At 46.4% G+C, this 18,003-nt stretch overlaps 1 protein-coding gene and 1 pseudogene across 1 annotated transcript; one reads left to right on the forward strand and one right to left on the reverse strand.

Moving 5' to 3' along the window:
- Positions 1 to 209: 209 nt before the first annotated feature.
- Positions 210 to 831, reverse strand: LOC147972033 (uncharacterized; annotated as a pseudogene).
- A 3,003-nt stretch (positions 832 to 3,834) lies between these two features.
- Positions 3,835 to 7,217, forward strand: LOC125509835 (uncharacterized). Its single transcript, XM_048674860.2, has 5 exons — positions 3,835 to 4,053; positions 4,149 to 4,329; positions 4,476 to 4,637; positions 6,376 to 6,439; positions 6,824 to 7,217. Exons 1-5 carry the CDS (start codon positions 3,874 to 3,876, stop codon positions 7,011 to 7,013), a joined length of 777 nt encoding a protein of 258 aa, XP_048530817.2. The 5' UTR covers positions 3,835 to 3,873; the 3' UTR covers positions 7,014 to 7,217.
- Positions 7,218 to 18,003: the final 10,786 nt, after the last annotated feature.

Consider the following 18,003-nt stretch of genomic DNA (forward strand, 5'->3'; position numbering starts at 1 on the left):
GCGTAGGAAAATTTTGAAATTACTACGTTCCCCAACAAAACTGCATCTCATACACTTGCTGCCGTGTCCATCAAAATTGCATTCAAATAAATTTGCAAACTATTGTAATGGACAGATGCAAACTGAAACTGAACCTGAACCGAACATGTACAGAGAACAAATTGAAGTGGTTCGTGCGTTGTTGCTGTAGACGAGGAGGGGACGGGCACCTAAACTGTTGTTGCAGACCTGTTTGCTGCTGTTGTTGCTGTAGACGAGGAGGGGGCGGGCACCTTGCCGCCGGAGCACCTTGGAGGAGCAAGTGGAGGACCAGGACCTTGCCGCGAGAGGAGCAGAACCTGGTCAAAAGAGAAGAAACAGGCCGGTCAGAGAGAGAGAGAGAGAGAGAGCTACCTGCCGGCGGAGGGAAGGTGGCGCGGCGGAGACGGCCCGGCGACCTCAACCCTAGCGGGCGGGGAGGGGCAGCGGCACTGATGGGCGGGCTAGCTCTGGGTAGCTCATGCTGTGCCGAGGAGGGGACGACGCCGGAGGGTGACGGCGAGGCGGCGACGCGAGGAAGGGGCGGCGAGGGGGAAGAGACAGGGGGCGGGCGGGCGGCGGCGCGGGGGAAAGACAGGGGGCGGCGCGTGGGTTGGGTTGAGGAGTAGTCGAAGGCAACGAACCAATACAACGAACCGGGCTATACCCACAGTTTGTAGCCCATAATACATTAGACGGTTTCAGCCCATAACCAGCTAACCCAAACTGGTTTCCCTCCAAACCCAAACCAAACCGAACTTAAGGAAGCTTCAGCCCAATAAAACCTAAACCAATCAAGCCCATAATAAAAAACCAAACCGTTTAAACCAGTTTTTCTAAAACCACTCCCAGATTTAATTCAACGCTGATTTTGTCTTTTTCATAGCTCACATCTCGTAATGTGTTTCAACTTGAAATTTTGTGTGGCAATAAAACATCATCCTCTTAACATCCCGCATTTTTTTCAATTTTTTTGAAACTTCAAAACATCTTTTCTCGTGGTTTTCACCGGTTTCCATCAAATGTTGGTTTTCGTATGATACCCCCCCCCGCTGCGTGCGCGATCTGAGTCATGCGTTCTGATTGGTCAGAACCCAAACCCCACGGATCATACGTGTGCACCGTTGGATGTTCCCAGATCGAACGGCAACCCTGAGCCCTTTCGACAACACATGCAGTACATGGGTAAGTACTGTGCGCATGCGCCGTGTAGCTCACGCTTCCTTCTCTACTAGGTTTTCATTCAAAACAGGCTACCGTTTCTCGCCGCTCCTCTCATCGATTTCCCGCTTCTTCTCCCATCGTTTTCCCGCTACCAGTGTCAGTGCTCATTGAAGGTTTGAGTCATATATGCATGATGTAGATATTCGTTTAATTCAACGACCAACTTTCAAAGTTATTCGCACACTATATAGGTGTATAGATGTATAGATATATACAGATGTGTCTGCTAGAAAAAAATAAAGTTTGAGCGCATGCGTGGGACGACCCCCCCCCCAGCCGCCACCGCCTCAAAGTTGGGAAACCGACATCGTACGTATTGAACCAGGCTTGGAGTCGGGTACGGTGTTCGGTTTGTAATGTAGTTGGTGGCCCATCTAAGTTGTGCATTTGAGACTTAAACACATCATACACCATCGTACCCATACATATTTTCGGGCCGCATGCAGTGTATACGGGGTCTTCTGATCGCCCGCGTCTCCCTTGTGCGGTCTTTTGTGACAACACACATATCTGTGGGCTCCCCGAGTGTATATATATCATCCCTTTGACCGATAATGAGGGGTATGTGTTGGCCATGAATGGATTCCTCCTAGTTCGTGTTAGGTCCGGTCATTGTCAAATGTCGCTCAACCAAAGCTCGAGCTCATGCGTTGTCAGGATTCCCTCCCAGATGCTTGGATTGCTGGGTTCGACCTACATCAAACCCTGCGTATCTCATCCTTAAATACCTTGCCTATCTCACTGGCCCACTGGTACGCTATCTCAGGTCCACACGAGTGAGGACAAAAGTGCATAGAAAGACTAGTGTTGGTATGTGGGGCTAGTCTAGATCCCGCGAGGCATAACGGCCAAAAATCGGTGGTCGTGGTCAGGGCGTTACAGGTTCCCACCCTATCCATCTTATCAAATCACTTGCATACGCGTTCTCCTCTCCTCTTGCCGACACTGCTAGCTCAGAACCAGAACCATTTGTTATGTTTGTCACCGCCGGAGCGCTAGCTATGGGACTAGAGAAGTCCTACGACTCTCGATGTCCTCTTTCTGCCATTGGTATTCACCAAAAACAACATCTCTCTCAAACCCGCTCTTTGCACTTAGTGGTGTGACCTCTATCTCCTCTGGTCCCACGCGCCCCTCATTTGCGATGATAGCCGCCTCAAGTGGTATTCTCTGACTCGGGCTTCCCATGTGTGGTGGCACCAATCAGAGTGGATGGCAACCATCCATTCCCCATAATCTAAATCTTCATCATTATGGGCCCCTTCCCCGCACTCGAGATGACCATGGCCCATGATGCCACACACTTCGAAGAACTTAGGAATGTTTTCATGGATTACTTAAGAATCTTCTTAGTTCCCTCCTCCCGGTACAGAACAGTAAACCTCGTCAGCGAGTCATAAACATTAAGGATCACTCTGAACCTGACAAAGTCCCTACTCGACGGCCTCATCTCTACAGAGACATAAATGCCGATTCATGTAAACAATTTCTTGATCACGTGTCCTTGTAGAAGAGTGGAGGTATGTCAGGAATATGTGCCCACACTTGCAACTTCTCAAACATGTTTTCTATGGGCTTGATCAAGCCATTGTATCGATCTATCATGACTTCATACTTGCGAAAGATCTAGGGCCTCTCCTCAATAACTCCCCTCCAATCCCCGCGGCAGTCCAACTTTTTTTTGAAGGGGCGAGACAGTCTAACTTAACAATGAAGAGGTTTTCCCCATCGGCCGCTGAAAGAACACGCTCGCCAAGTTCCATGTGTAGCGCATGGTATTGGGGAACATGGTTGCGCAAGTCTTGTTTATGTTGAGCTTATCCACTGCCATCCACCTCAGATCCCAGTCTCCTATTAGTTAATCCATGTCTGCCTTTAGGAGGAAGACATTGTCAAGTTCTTTGTCCTTGAGCTTCAACTTTCTCAACACATCCTAAAGATCTAATTATGAAAGCTTCACCTCCACCCTTTTATGAGGAATTGACAACCTCCGTACTTTCGCTGCCAATCGGTTCCCTGAAGCCCCTCGAGAAGGACGCATGGAGGGGTTGAGGTGGAGTCGGACGTCTGGAAAATACTCCCGACTATGAGATTGCTGCCACTCGCCAAAATCCTAGAAAAACCAGGTACTCCATCTGCCCCATAATATAGTGTGCATTAGTTTTTGCAAAAGCCAATCTTCACAAACCTTAATCAAGTTTATTGAGAAAAATATCTATGTCTAACATACCAAGTATACCATATGAAGATATATTTCACGACGAGTCTAACATTATTGATTTGGTAGCCTAGATCTACAATATCAAGTATACCATATGAAGATTGTTTTTTTTTGACATGATATGAAGATATATTTCATGACGAGTCTAATGTTATTGATTTGGTATCCTAGATGTTTACAGAGGTATCATTTCTGATTATTATTTTTGTGTTTTTTTAGCAAAATTGTTATTTTTGCGTGGGAGGATGACGATGGAACTCTCGGAGTACCAGGCTTCCCGTTTCGCGAACTGGCTAAAGCCCAAATAACAGTCCATGTTGGTGCCGGGCCGTGTGGACTGACCATGTTGGCCCCGTATAACCAGCGAGCGCACAGGCACATACGCTAAAAAAATTAACACATACGCCGTAATGGCCCTTAGGTGCGCGGCTGACGGCGGCGGCGGCGGCGCCGCCTACCTGACGCCGCGGAGAAGCAGATGCTGCGGCGCCGGCTCTGCGCGACCCTCAGCCACCACCAGGGGGACACGAGGGCTCAGCCTCCTCCTGAGGGTCCCGTCCTCACAATACTCCAAAGCTCCATGGGCGTTGGTAAGCGTCTTACTGATCCAAGTTGCCGCACAGCTGTTATTTGTTCTTTCTAGATCTAAATCCATACCCAAAATTCCAAACTGATTTCCCTGTAGCGGTGCTCGCCTGATTCCCCTCCTCTGGAGGGTGACCAGCATTCAGATCGAACCGGGGCGTCGGGGGCGCTGAAGGCCATGGTGTGCGACATGTTCAGGCCCCTGGTGCGCAACATCTCGGATATCCGATCCCTTCGCACTGTCTTCGACCTCGAGGATTACCAAGTCGGCATGCTGTTTGGTATGTTTTATATATGTTTTATATGGTAGTAGCACCTAACAACAACCCCCCATATGTATCTGGAAATAAAGCAATGGAAAGAGCCATATGGATCCACTGATTGACACTGCATTTTACTGATTCTACTGCTGCTTGTACTTCTGTAGGTGCTTTTCTTGGCTGCGTCGGGTGCTACCAGCTGTGGAAGACTGCTCCTTCCATCTTTGTTGATGCTGCCCTTGCCTATGCATTCTATAAACTCAGCGTTGTGTCCTCGGAGGTGCGCCGGCAGGGCAAATGCAATGATTTGCTGACTCGCTTGAAATTTGGTGAGTATACTGCTTTGACATTGTCTTTAGAAGGTAGTGATAAAGGTTGATTTAATTCTCATGGTAAGTGTGCTCAGGTAGCTAGCTAGAGCATTCTATAGTGCCCACAGGCCTGCCCATCCGTGTCCGAGGATTAGCTTCCGTAAGGTGGGTGCTCACCTTCTTTAAAAATGTAACCAAGGGCTGGTCCTGATTGGTTGAGTTTTACATCTCGTGGTAACATCAATGAAAAAATATAGCATAGATCGCCTATCCCGTAGTCAGATTATCTGTACAACTTTGACACTATCTTTAGAAAGTCTCCTATCTAAAAAAGGAGTAACGTTCCCTGTTCCACCTTTTCTTTCGTCAAGCCCCTCCCACGGTGGCAGCGATCGATCTGAGCTGATTTTGTCGATCTGACCAATATCACCAGGCCCAGACCCCAGCCAGCCTACGGATCGATCGGATAATCCAGCCTAGTGATCGATCCCAAGTCCAGCCAGCCTCATGGTTCGAAAAAACGAAAGCTCAGGCAGCCTAGGATCGAGCCCGGACAAGCCAAGCCATCGTTCCTGACAAGCCTAGCCATCGATCCTGACTTCTGGTGCACTTTCTTTGTTGTTGGAAATGAGCTTTCTGATCAAACCAAAAGGACGTACATGTTGAAAAGAATCACGGTATGTGATGTCGTTGGGGCCGTGCAATCACCATCTTGGTTTAGTACTAGGCTAGGTTATGTATTATATTCCTGGAAAAAAAGGTTGTGTGCTATATATATCTGCGTGTAGACTTGTGTATGTGCAAGCAGAATCGATCAAGCGTAGCCTCTGTATTTGCGTATCTCACCGGAAAGCAATCCGCAAGCCATTGTACCTGAGCCAGCGTGTGTATCGTCTTCCTCAACGGAAAGTTCTTGTCATCGGAGTGACTTGCAATGTGTGATTGGAGTCTGCACCAACACATGCAACTGGGTGTGCTGAATTTTACTTTAGAGTGGGACGCCTGTTTTCTCCCGAACCCAATATGATTGCAATTTCTGAAAAATTGCATCCCGATAGAAAGCAGCAATTGCCGATGTCATGTGGTTATAAACATGATTTATTCGGTACCTTCCGTCTATGGGCAGTGTCGCCATGAACACTGCGTATTAGGCATCCGGGCAACCAAGAGATGCGTCGGAGGGGTAGCAGTCACGTTGGGAGCCATTCGGCCGCTGCAGAGATGAAAAAACCACCGTGCATCAGGCAGCTGTGCCGCATGGTCCAGGCAAAGGGTTATGGAAAATGCTTGCCCCATGTCACCGGAGGAAAATAGTCGTGATAGAGGCTATCGTCATCGTCCAAGGTGCACATGGAGGAGTCTCTCGCGAAGATGTTGGATGCCAAGAAGATATAGCTAGGTACTGCTTAGTTATATCATACACAAGTACTCATTGATATTATAAAAGCTAGGCGATGACCGTACCCTAAGGAGTCATGTGGGGACATGTTCGGACACACTGTGATATGTGGACACCACGATTATTGTTGACGAGAGAGGCGAGGAGGATAAGTTGTGACACAGGTAGGGCACCATGTTGAAATAGAAGGCCTGAACTTGTAGGGTTCTGTAGGGGATCTTGAGCCATGCTTATTGGACTAGGAGCGAGTGATATATTTTTTATCCCGTTGCAACGCACGGGCATGTTTCCTAGTAAATCAAAAGTGTAAAACTTTGTCTTGATTAAATCGTTTGACCAACTTCAAATTCTGTTCAGGTATTGTGGTTATTATGGCTACCAAGGACTTCAGGAAGAACTATGAACTCTTGGATATTGTCAAGTTAGTATGCTCCTTTTCTCTTATTAGTTGTTCGATATTCCTGTAACTGTGAATTATCTATGGTAATTTTGAAGTTGACACTACAACCAAAATAAAATAAATGTTTTATTACTATATCAGTAGTTAGGTATGTAAACTTTCCAACATTAGGAACTTGATGTTATGCATAGCTCTCTCACCTAGCACAATGGATCTAGATGTGTTAATTTTTTAGATGAAACTGTAGTCCTTTCTCTGAGCTTTGGTTATGTTGTTATGCTGGTAGACTTGTTTTTCTTCTGTTTGAGAGAAATTGTTATATTTTTTGTTTATGTGCTTTTGTTACTGTTTTTCTCACTGACATTTGATTTAGTTTGTCATCAACCATTTTATTTGTTGATACAGGATGCCTGTTTTCTTTCTTTATCTTTCGACATTCATTTTTGATGTGGCACGCATGAAGAAATATGCAAAGCATTATCTGATTCTCACGGTTAATTTATTGAGAATGAAGGGCGGAGCTCAAGAATTGTTCAGAATAATGTTTTATCCGAGCTATACATCTCCATATGACGATTGCTTCCGTAGGAAATAAAATGTAGACCCCTGAGATTGTGTGGATCTGTTTATGTGAGATTTTTATATAAGAATTTTTAGTATAATGTGTAATAACATTTATGTAATGCTAGTTTACTTGCCCATGGTTGTGTACAGTTTTGTGGCATTCTTCATGCACAAATAGCGAGATAGTCTACTAGTTGATACAATTTCAGTCTTGAAGAGCATTTGCAATGTGTCAGCATTCTTTTAAAGTCTGTAACAGCCGGATGGGATCCTATATACCATAGTAGTTATAAAGCTCTCATAAATTTCAATCTTGAAGAACTTCAATGGCACACATGATAAAATGGGAACAGCCGGATGAGATCCAATATACCATAGTAGTTACAAAGTTCTCAATTCTGGGCCTCGTGGTGCCCATTGGAAGGTCAGGTTATGTGAATAGCATTCCATCCTTTTTACAAGCAAGCTTTTGGGAACAAGGGAGGACTTATTTGTAGTTGACCCTTGGACCAATGGCGGAAAAATTGAGATTGTTCAATTGTACAAGATCAGCAGAAATAAAGATCATCTACATATTGGACAACTGTATATCCGAGTCCAAATGATTGCTCAATGGGCAAGCTTAGATTTCCATTGTGCCTTGACAATTTGGAATTCAGCAACTAAAATTGCATATGATTTTCTTCTCATGAGCTCCATTTAAGATGACAAAGTTGGAGGCACTATGCAAGATGCGTTGGGTTCATTTGATACATTTCTCTTCAAATTCAAGAGTTTGAGCACAAAGAGAATTGCACTATAGTCCACCATACCAAATGCCTTTTAATCAATATGAAAAATGACAACTTCATTTTCAGATTTATGAAAGATGTGAAGGTACTCAAAAGTTCATGCAAGACTCGACAGCTGTGCTGTTGACAAAACCATATTGATTCTTCTTCAGAATAAATACAATTACCCTTCTGCAACTTGTTAACCAACAGTTTGGTTTGTATTGGCCTATTGTCCCTAGCTGATTTAGGAATCAGAGCAATAAAAGAATGCTGACACATTGCAAATGCTCTTCAAGATTGAAATTGTATCAACTAGTAGACTATCTAGCTATTTGTGCATGAAGAATGCCACAAAACTGTACACAACCATGGGCAAGTCAACTAGCATTACATAAATGTGCCAGCATTCTTTTAAAGTCTGTAACAGCCGGATGAGATCCTATTTACCATAGTAGTTACAAAGATCTACTAGTTGTCATGCTGCTTAATGGGAGAGTGTATGTCTGCCAAATGCAACCGGTGGCCTTGGTGTTGTTGATCTCATAAATCAAAATAAGCCACTCTTGATTTTAGAGTCTCTTTGAAATTTTCAACCAGCATGATGTTCCACGGGTAAACATGATCTGGAGAGAGGATGGCTACGTGCTTGTTAATTCATCTAATAAGGCCCCTTCTTGATGGAGAGATTGTTTCTCCCTTGTTGACCAGTTTTCAAATACAGCACTAGAAGATGTAATGTCTAGCAGGGATCTACTGCTTTGCTATAGTATGATTCTTGGCAATGTGAAATATTACATACTCCCTCCGTTCGGAAATACTTGTCATCAAAATGAATAAAAGGGGATGTATCTAGATATATTTTAGTTCTAGATACATCATTCTTTATCCATTTTGATGACAAGTATTTTCGGACGGAGAGAGTACTAAAGATATCCCGCGCGTTGCCGTAGGATTTTTAAATAAAATGCAATGTGGAGAATATATAACTGTGCCATAGAAAAATCAGATGCATGTCTGATGGTCATAATAGCTAGCTAATCTCAAATCCACGGAAACTGTGCTGTGTTAAATTGATAAAAAAATACACACACTCTGAGGTAAATTGAATGAGTAATTTGTAAAAAGAAGATAAATGTGCTCTTGGCTAGTTCCACGTACTCCCTTCGTCCGAAAATACTTGCCATCAAAATGGACAAAGAGGGTATTTAGAACTAAAATACATCTAAATATATCTTTTTTTATTCATTTTGATGACAAGTATTTTTAAATGGAAGGAGTATATGAGAAGGGGAAGAAAACGGCATGGCCAACACCAAACGTCTTCATTTCAAAAAAATCAAGTATGTGTTTTGCAAGTCTTCATCCTGTCACAACAATGAGAAGAGAAGAATAAACGAATCATGAACTTGTGTGAGAAAGAAGGCCGACCTTTGAGGCTGAGGGCCACTTGGTAGGTGCTGCACCGGGGGAGTTTTTTTTTTCTTTTGCAAGAAAACTTCTGATTTATTCATCTTCAATGATAACAGTACAACGAATATTATAAATAATAAAAATTACATCGAGATCCGTAGACCAGCTAGCGACGACTACAAGCACTGAAGTGAGCCGAAGGCGCCCCACCGTCATCGCCTCTCCCATGCCGGAACTGGGCAAAACTTATTGTAGTAGACAGTCAAGAAGTCGTCGTGCTAAAGCCCCATAGGACCAGCGTAGTAGAACAACAACCGCCGCCGATGAAGAGTAGCGTAGATCGGAAGGATCCAACCTCAAGACACACGAACGCAGATGAACTACGACCAGATCCGAGCAAATCCATGAAGGACAGATCCGTCAGAGACACAGCTCCACACGCCCACTAACAGTGCTAGGCACATCACCGAAACGGGGGCTGGGCGGGGAGAACCTTATGCCATCTTCAGGGAGCCGCTGCCATCTCGTCTTTCTGAGCAGGACACAAACCCTAACAAAACTTGAAGAAACATTTGAAAACAGAGCCCTCCCGCCGGCAAGGGTCGGGATCCATCATGCCGCCATGGTCCTAAGGCCACCGAAGACGAGCCGAATCGGCAACGGCGACGGCGGGCGGCAAAGGAACCCTAGGCTTTTCTTAGGGAGGAGGGCGGCTGCGTACACCTGCACTGGGGGAGTCGCAACCTACAAGTGAAGGCCTTCAGACTTGCGGCTAAGATCCATAGGCTTAGGACGCTTGCGGTCTCTTTGAGGAGGCATGGGAGCAAGGACTCGGATGTTAAATACATCAAGTGCAGATTTCCTAAAACAATCATGCCATTTGACAGGAACATGTCTTTTGCGATTGTCTTTCAGACTTCCGCACTTTGTCCCTCGATGATGTGTTGAGCGAGTTCATTTTCACGGGAATCTTAAGCAAGACCGCCGAGAATGCCCTTGCTCGTGCTCGTTCAAATCCATTGTGCTTGCTTCAAAGAAAACAAAAACATAAAAAAGATACATTATGCCATTTGACCAAACACTTGCCATATGTGTTATCCGCCATGGACGGTGTTGGCAGGGGTGGAGGTCAGATCCGGAGGGATGTGGCAGCGATGTCAGGCTTCACGGCAGGGTAGAGCCGCGGAGGTCCACATAGGTTTGACAGCATCCGTCAGGGGCGGAGGCGGGAGGGGGGGGGGGGGGTGACGATGGCGCTCGGGGTCCGAAAACAAGGACAAAGTGAAGGATGAGGGGCGGATTGTCAAAAAATGATGATTCCAACTGGTTTTTTGGGTGGATCCGGAGTGTCAAAGGTCGCCGTAGCAGACGTCTAGACTCTCTTAGAGAGCCCCTCGGTTTGGGACCGGTGTAGGGGATTTCATGCGTCAGACATGTCTGACCCAAAATAGACATACATGCTAGAGGCCTAAAAGTGTCTGTGTTGTCCGTCCAGACTTATAAGGGCGTAATAGGCGATGAAGATGCCCTCAGTTTTATCAACCCCTGAAGTGGAAATAATAGAATTACAGTTAGATGTAGTGTTTGGAGGGTGGGTAGAAGAGAAAATTTGCTTAATTAATACTTAGCAGTATATTTTAAGACCAATACAAAGTGATATGGACTTTGTAGTACTTGATAGAGCGTAGTCAATGGTTGTCATATTATACTTGATTGGAATCATACGGCAAGACCAAATGGAAAAAAAATGCAAAACTAGTTTGACTATTGTGCGAAACCAAGCACTGCTAGGTTAGGCAGCAAGAGAGACGAGAACAATTGAGGGGAGGTTTCAAATTTTGATTTAGCTTTTAATATTGGGGGTAAATTTGAATTTAGCTATTTTTAGGGGCATTTGGATTTAGCTATCCGTTCGCCTTTTCTTTAGGTGCTACTATTTGTTCACCTAAAGGGTACACACCGGTTTCGCTTCCAACTGTTGTTGTGGCATTCCGAGAGGCGAAAAGCTTTGCCCCTCCCTCCGGAAGTGAGGCTGCGGGTCCCCGCCTCCTCTATTTGCCACTCCGGCGACGAGAGGGGGAGGGGACCCCGACGTTTCGAATCCGGTGTGTAGTTAGGGCAGGATTAGTGTTTTCCGGAGGCGTTGTTTCAGTGGAGCCGTTGTTCTTTCTCCAACTTTGTGGGTCTCCAATCGATGACACTGGGGAGCAATCGGCTCAGTCATCTCGTCGGTCTACGGTTCCGACGAACTTAGGTTCTGGTGGTTGGCGCCTGACATTCTCGATGGCGGCGTAGTCGACCTTTGCAAATGAATTTGATGGCTTGAAGTTGGCTGAGCGGATGCATGTTGGAGGCATCGCTCTTCTTCCTCGACTACATCGGGTGAAGACGACGGCGTCGGGATCAGGTGGACATGGGGAAGATCCTCGGCCGACATGCCACAACAGCTCGATCTTGTCGCTTGTGACTGGTCGTTTAATCAGCTCAGAAAACATCATAGTCTGTGATGGTGCTCGTCCTGATCTGGCTTTGAAGGATGATCCGCTCTGCCTCCAGCGGCGCTACGACGACGGTGGTAATGGACGGGTGACAGTCCGACAAGGTACAAGGGGATCTGATGTTCAAAATGTGTTTTTCTTGTACAGGTTCCTTTGTGCGTAACTTCTTGACATACGTTATTCTGGATGTCTTGCATAGTTTCCATGTCCTTTTACGTTGTAATCTTCATGTTTAATGGAATGTGGTTACTTCAATAAAAAAAAGGGGGGGGGGGGGGGTACACACCGTGGCTGACATAAGAGGCCCACATGGGCCAACGGAGGCGCACGTCGGACGCCCCACGGCCCGCAAGCCCGCAACAGAGAACTGTAAATAGCCACCCGGACGGCGACTCGGTGAGACTCTTCCCCACGAAAGCTCTCCCTCACACGCTTGTCCTGCGCCGCGCGCCCGCGCCCTCTCCGCCCCCGCCGAGGATGGAGGTTGCCGCAGCCGGATTCGCAGCCGGCGCGCGGGGCACAGCCGCGGCCCGTACCTTCGGGCTCGACCTCCAGGCCTCCAGGCGGCGGCCGGAGGCGTGCGACGCTGCCGCCGGGCCATCCCCATGCCCGCAGCGGGGCCCCGCGGCGGCCACCTCCCCTTCGCCACGGCGCGCTCCACCATCTCCGCGGCGTACGGAGGTGAGAAACTACCCGACTATCGCTGTAGAGACCTTGGAATGCACCTCGTCGGCGATATAGCTCACGCGACTTTGTGGCTTCCTGCCTTGCGCCGCGGCCTTGCATGCACAGGGTCTCCTCGGGCGGCGGTAGGGCTAGAGTCCGCCGGCGTCGTGACGGGGCTGGATCTGGAGATCGCTTCTCGCGCGTTGGGACTAGGCCTCGCTCGGTCTGCTTCCATGATCCAGGCAAGACCCAGCTACGGGCACCTTGCGTGCGGCCGCCGGGTTTCCCACCTCCCGCTCCGAGGTAAGTCGAGAGAAGATAGCTGGATCAGGGCCCAAGAGGTAACTGGATCTGAATAATCATTTTCCTCATACGTGCTTGCAGCTTGTAATTGATCGAACAGCATTTGTTACTGCACTGATACTTTGCATGATGAACTGAATTATCTGCCAAACAAACGAGCGTCACAAACTCACAATCAGTAGTCAGCTCAATGTGCAGTACATGTTCTTTTGCTCCCAGCCAACCTGATGGCTCAATATGTAGCTTGGTAGTGGAAGTGGATTGTGTGCACCACTGATGCATGGAAGCAGTTGCATAGTCATTTTAAAAAGATTAAAATGCAATAGTGTTGCTTGCTTAGCATCTAGTATTCATATGTTGTGTCTGATCGCACCAGCTCGTTATTGCTTCCTTCCTGGGATAAACTAAATGCATATGCGCAGAACGAGAAGTTGAGGTTCAAACATTACACCTGAGATAATTAGAAAGTAGATTTCTTAGCTGTGGACTGGCTATCTGTTATTACTTCTATATCTGCAGAATTAGGCGCCTGGGATCTGACGTATGGATGTGGTAGCCACATGCGAGCAAATTGCTTCTTATTCTCTCTTTCTGGTTCTGTTCTAGGATATATTTTGTTTTGCTAAAACAAATCTGGCTCAAGAATCACTACATATTAGTAATTTATTAGTATTCAGGTTTTATGTGAACCAATATTCCACACTCTTGTGTCAATTGTCTAAAAAGTGACTATAGCAGTCTTTCTTTTATAAATGCAAATGCAACAGTGTAGCTTGCTTAACCTATAGAAGTATTGATACATTGTGTCCGATTGGTACCAATGTGTTAATTTTTGCTAATGTTTCTTCTTGGGACAAACTAAAGGCATATACAGATAAACTTCGGAACACTAGTAGAAAACAGGGTTTTGGTCCAGGCCGGGTGAGCCCATTAGTCCCAGTTCAGGCCAGAACCGGGACCAATGTGGGCATTGGTCCCGGTTCGTGAGCCCAGGGGGCCGGCCGGGCCACGTGGGCCATTGGTCCCGGTTCATCTGGACCTTTTGGTCCCGGTTGGTGGGATGAACCGGGACCAATGGGCCTCGCTCCTGGCCCACCACCATTGGTCCCGGTTGGTGGCTTGAACCAGGACCAAAGGCTCCCCTTTAGTCCCTGCTCATGTCACCAACCGGGACCAATGAGGTGCCTATATATACCCCTCGCTCGCGAGCAGAGCACCCCAGTACTCTGTTTTTCTCTGGCCGAGGGGGAGAGGGCTTGGTGGTGTTCTAGCTCACCTCTTATGCACACAAGGTGTTCGATGGAATGCCCAAGCCACACTACTTAAGCTTTCTCCTCTCCAAGCTCGACCTCCAAACTTCATTTTCCATAATATTTGTCTAGGTTTAGCGGTCCGTCACGCCCCGTCCCCGTCTTCACCGCCGTCGATCACCCGCGCCGAGCTCATCGCCGGCACCACCGTGGTGAGCCTCTTGTTCTTATCTTCTTTCTGAAAGGAAAAATATTCTTACTTGTATGTTTACATAGATACTTGTATTATTTTCTTACTTTTATTATTGCATCTTATATAGTGCGATGGTTTTGGTATCCGCCCCCGTCGGCCCTCGTCCTGTCTATGATTCGGATGTGGTATATATATTATCTTTATAACTATTGGTTCATTTTTTGTTTATGAAAATTATGCCGACCAACGTGACATAGATTTTATTTATGTAGGATGTATGTGAATCGGAAATGCCAACCGACCCTATTGTCGAGAGGTTAAATTTAGTTGAAGAAGAAAACAATTTGTTGAAGGAAAAAATAAAAAAAATTGAGGAGGAGAAGATGATATTGGAGTTGCATGTTGCGGATGTCATCGATGATCACAAGATCAAGATGGATGCAATGCGCTTGAAAATTAGAAAGATTAGAAAATATGCCATTCATACCGAGGCTTGGTATCGTTATGCCGTTGAATCAATTGTTACCTTGGTTGCGATTATGATCGCATTGAAATGTTTTACATAGTTTCAATGTATGGTTTAATTAATTAGATGCTCTGGAGAGCTATATGTTGTTAGATGAGAACTATGTTTGCACTTTGGTTTTAATGTGATGATGAACTTCTATTAATTTGGACACTTAATTATATATAATGCACGTAGATGAACCGGCAATGGATGTACGGTGACAGACACACCTGCGAGTACATTAAGGGCGTGCATGAGTTTCTCGATGCGGCTGAGGCAAACAAGCAGAATGGTTTTATGTGTTGTCCATGCACTGAATGTGGGCATATGAGGTCTTACTCTAACCGGAAAATCCTTCACTCCCACCTGCTTTACAAGAGTTTCATGCCACACTATAATGTTTGGACGAGGCACGGAGAAATAGGGGTTATGATGGAAGACGACGAAGAAGAAGAGTACGATGACAACTATGTGCCCCCTGAATACGGTGATGCTGCAATGGGGGGAGCTGGTGAAGATCAAGAGGAACCAGACGATGTGCCCAATGATGCTGCAACGGGTGAAGCTGCTGAAGATCAAGAGGAACCAGACGATGTGCCTGATGATGATGATCTCCGTCGGGTCATTGTCGATGCAAGGACGCAATGCGAAAGTCAAAAGGAGAAGCTGAAGTTCGATCGCATGTTAGAGGATCACAAAAAGGGTTATACCCCAATTGCGAAGATGGCAACACAAAACTCGGTACCGTACTGGAATTGCTGCAGTGGAAGGCAGAGAATGCTGTGACTGACAAAGGATTTGAGAAGCTACTGGAAATATTGAAGAAGAAGCTTCCAAAGGATAACGAATTGCCCGACAGTACATACGCAGCAAAGAAGGTATGCCCTCTAGGATTGGAGGTGGAGAAGATACATGCATGCCCTAATGACTGCATCCTTTACCGCGGTGCATACAAGGATCTGAACGCATGCCCGGTATGCGGTGCATTGCGGTATAAGATCAGACGAGATGACCCTGGTGATGTTGACGGCGAGCCCCCCAGTAAGAGGGTTCCTGCGAAGGTGATGTGGTATGCTCCTATAATACCACGGTTGAAACGTCTGTTTAGAAACGAAGAGCATGCCAAGTTGATGCGATGGCACAGTGAGAACCGAAAGAAAGATGTGAAGTTGAGAGCACCCGCTGACGGGTCGCAGTGGAGAAAAATCGAGAGAAAGTACTGGGATGAGTTTGCAAAGGACCCAAGAAATGTATGGTTTGCTTTAAGCGCGGATGGCATTAATACTTTCGGGGAGCAGAGCAGCAATCACAACACCTGGCCCATGACTCTATGTATGTATAACCTTCCTCCTTGAATGTGCATGAAGCGGAAGTTCATTATGATGCCAGTTCTCATCCAAGGCCCTAAGCAACCCGGCAACAAAATTGATGTGTACCTAAGGCCATTAGTTGAAGAACTTTTACAGCTGTGGAATGGAAACGGTGTACGTACGTGGGATGAGCACAGACAGGAGGAATTTAACCTTAAGGCGTTGCTGTTCGTGACCATCAACGATTGGCCCGCTCTCAGTAACCTTTCAGGACAGACAAACAAAGGATACCACGCATGCATGCACTGTTTAGATGACACTGAGAGTATATACCTGGACAAATGCAGGAAGAATGTGTACCTGGGCCATCGTTGATTTCTTCCGACCAACCATCAATGTCGAAAGAAAGGCAAGCATTTGAAAGGCGAGGCAGATCATCGGAAGAAGCCCGCCATGCGTACCGGTGATCACGTACTTGCTATGGTCAATGATTTACACTACGTAATCTTTGGAAAGGGTCCTGGTGGACTAACTGTTCCGAATGACGCTGAGGGACACGCACCCATGTGGAAGAAGAAATCTATATTTTGGGATCTACCCTACTGGAAAGACCTAGAGGTCCGCTCTTCAATCGACGTGATGCACGTGACAAAGAACCTTTGCGTGAACCTGCTAGGCTTCTTGGGCGTGTATGGGAAGACAAAAGATACACCTGAGGCACGGGAGGACCTGCAACGTTTGCACGAAAAAGACGGCATACCTCCGAAGCAGTATAAAGGTCCTGCCAGCTACGCTCTTACGAAAGAAGAGAAAGAAATCTTCTTTGAATGCCTGCTCAGTATGAAGGTCACGACTGGCTTCTCGTCGAATATAAAGGGAATAATAAATATGCCAGAGAACAAGTTTCAGAACCTAAAGTCTCATGACTGCCACGTGATTATGACGCAACTGCTTCCGGTTGCATTGAGGGGGCTTCTACCGGAAAACGTCCGATTAGCCATTGTGAAGCTATGTGCATTCCTCAATACAATCTCTCAGAAGGTGATCGATCCAGAAATCGTACCAAGGCAAAGGAGTGATGTGGCTCAATGTCTTGTCAGTTTCGAGCTGGTGTTCCCACCATCCTTCTTCAATATCATGACGCACGTCCTAGTTCATCTAGTCGACGAGATTGTCATCCTGGGGCCCGTATTTCTACATAATATGTTCCTCTTTGAGAGGTTCATGGGAGTCCTAAAGAAATATGTCCGTAACCACGCTAGGTCAGAAGGAAGCATCTCCATGGGCCATCAAACAGAGGATGTTATCGGGTTTTGTGTTGACTTCATTCCTGGCCTTAAGAAGATAGGTCTCCCTAAATCGCGGTATGAGGGGAGACTGACTGGAAAAGGCACTCTTGGAAGAGACTCAATAATATGCAGGGACGGATATTCTTGGTCTCAAGCACACTACACAGTTCTACAGAACTCTACCTTGGTGACCCCGTATGTCGATGAACACAAGAACAGTGTGCGCTCCAAACACCCGGAGCAGTGCGACGACTGGATTACATGTGAACACATCAGGACTTTCAGCAGTTGGTTGGAAACACGTCTCAGAGGTGACAACACTGTTTTTGATGAGTTGTACTTGTTGTCCAGGGGACCATCTTTGACTGTATTGACTTACAAAGGATACGAGATAAATGGGAATACATTTTACACGATCGCCCAAGATCAAAAGAGCACCAACCAAAACAGCGGTGTCCGCTTTGATGGAGCAACCGAGAGCGGAAAGGACACATATTATGGTTACATAGTGGACATATGGGAACTTGACTACGGACCTGATTTTAAGGTCCCTTTGTTTAAGTGCAAATGGGTCAATTTGTCAGGCGGCGGGGTACAGGTAGACCCACAGTACGGAATGACAACAGTGGATCTGAAAAATCTTGGGTACACTGACGAACCGTTCGTCCTAGCCAATGATGTGGCACAGGTTATCTATGTGAAGGACATGTCTACCAAACCGAGAAAAAGAAAAGATAAGGAAGCGAATACATCATACGATGAGCCAAAGCACCACATAGTTCTTTTAGGAAAAAGGGACATTCTGGGAGTGGACGGCAAGA

The sequence above is a fragment of the Triticum urartu genome, chromosome 5A (genome assembly GCF_056163025.1).
Source record: "Triticum urartu cultivar PI428250 chromosome 5A, HENAU_Tu73, whole genome shotgun sequence".
In the NCBI taxonomy this organism is placed as follows: domain Eukaryota; kingdom Viridiplantae; phylum Streptophyta; class Magnoliopsida; order Poales; family Poaceae; genus Triticum; species Triticum urartu.

Coding starts and splice junctions, on each gene's coding strand:
- LOC125509835 (XM_048674860.2), top strand. CDS start 3,874: ATGGCCCTTAGGTGCGCGGCTGACGGCGGCGGCGGCGGCGCCGCCTAC. Junction 4,330..4,475: donor CCAAGTCGGCATGCTGTTTG/GTATGTTTTATA, acceptor GTACTTCTGTAG/GTGCTTTTCTTGGCTGCGTC. Junction 4,638..6,375: donor GCTGACTCGCTTGAAATTTG/GTGAGTATACTG, acceptor AATTCTGTTCAG/GTATTGTGGTTATTATGGCT.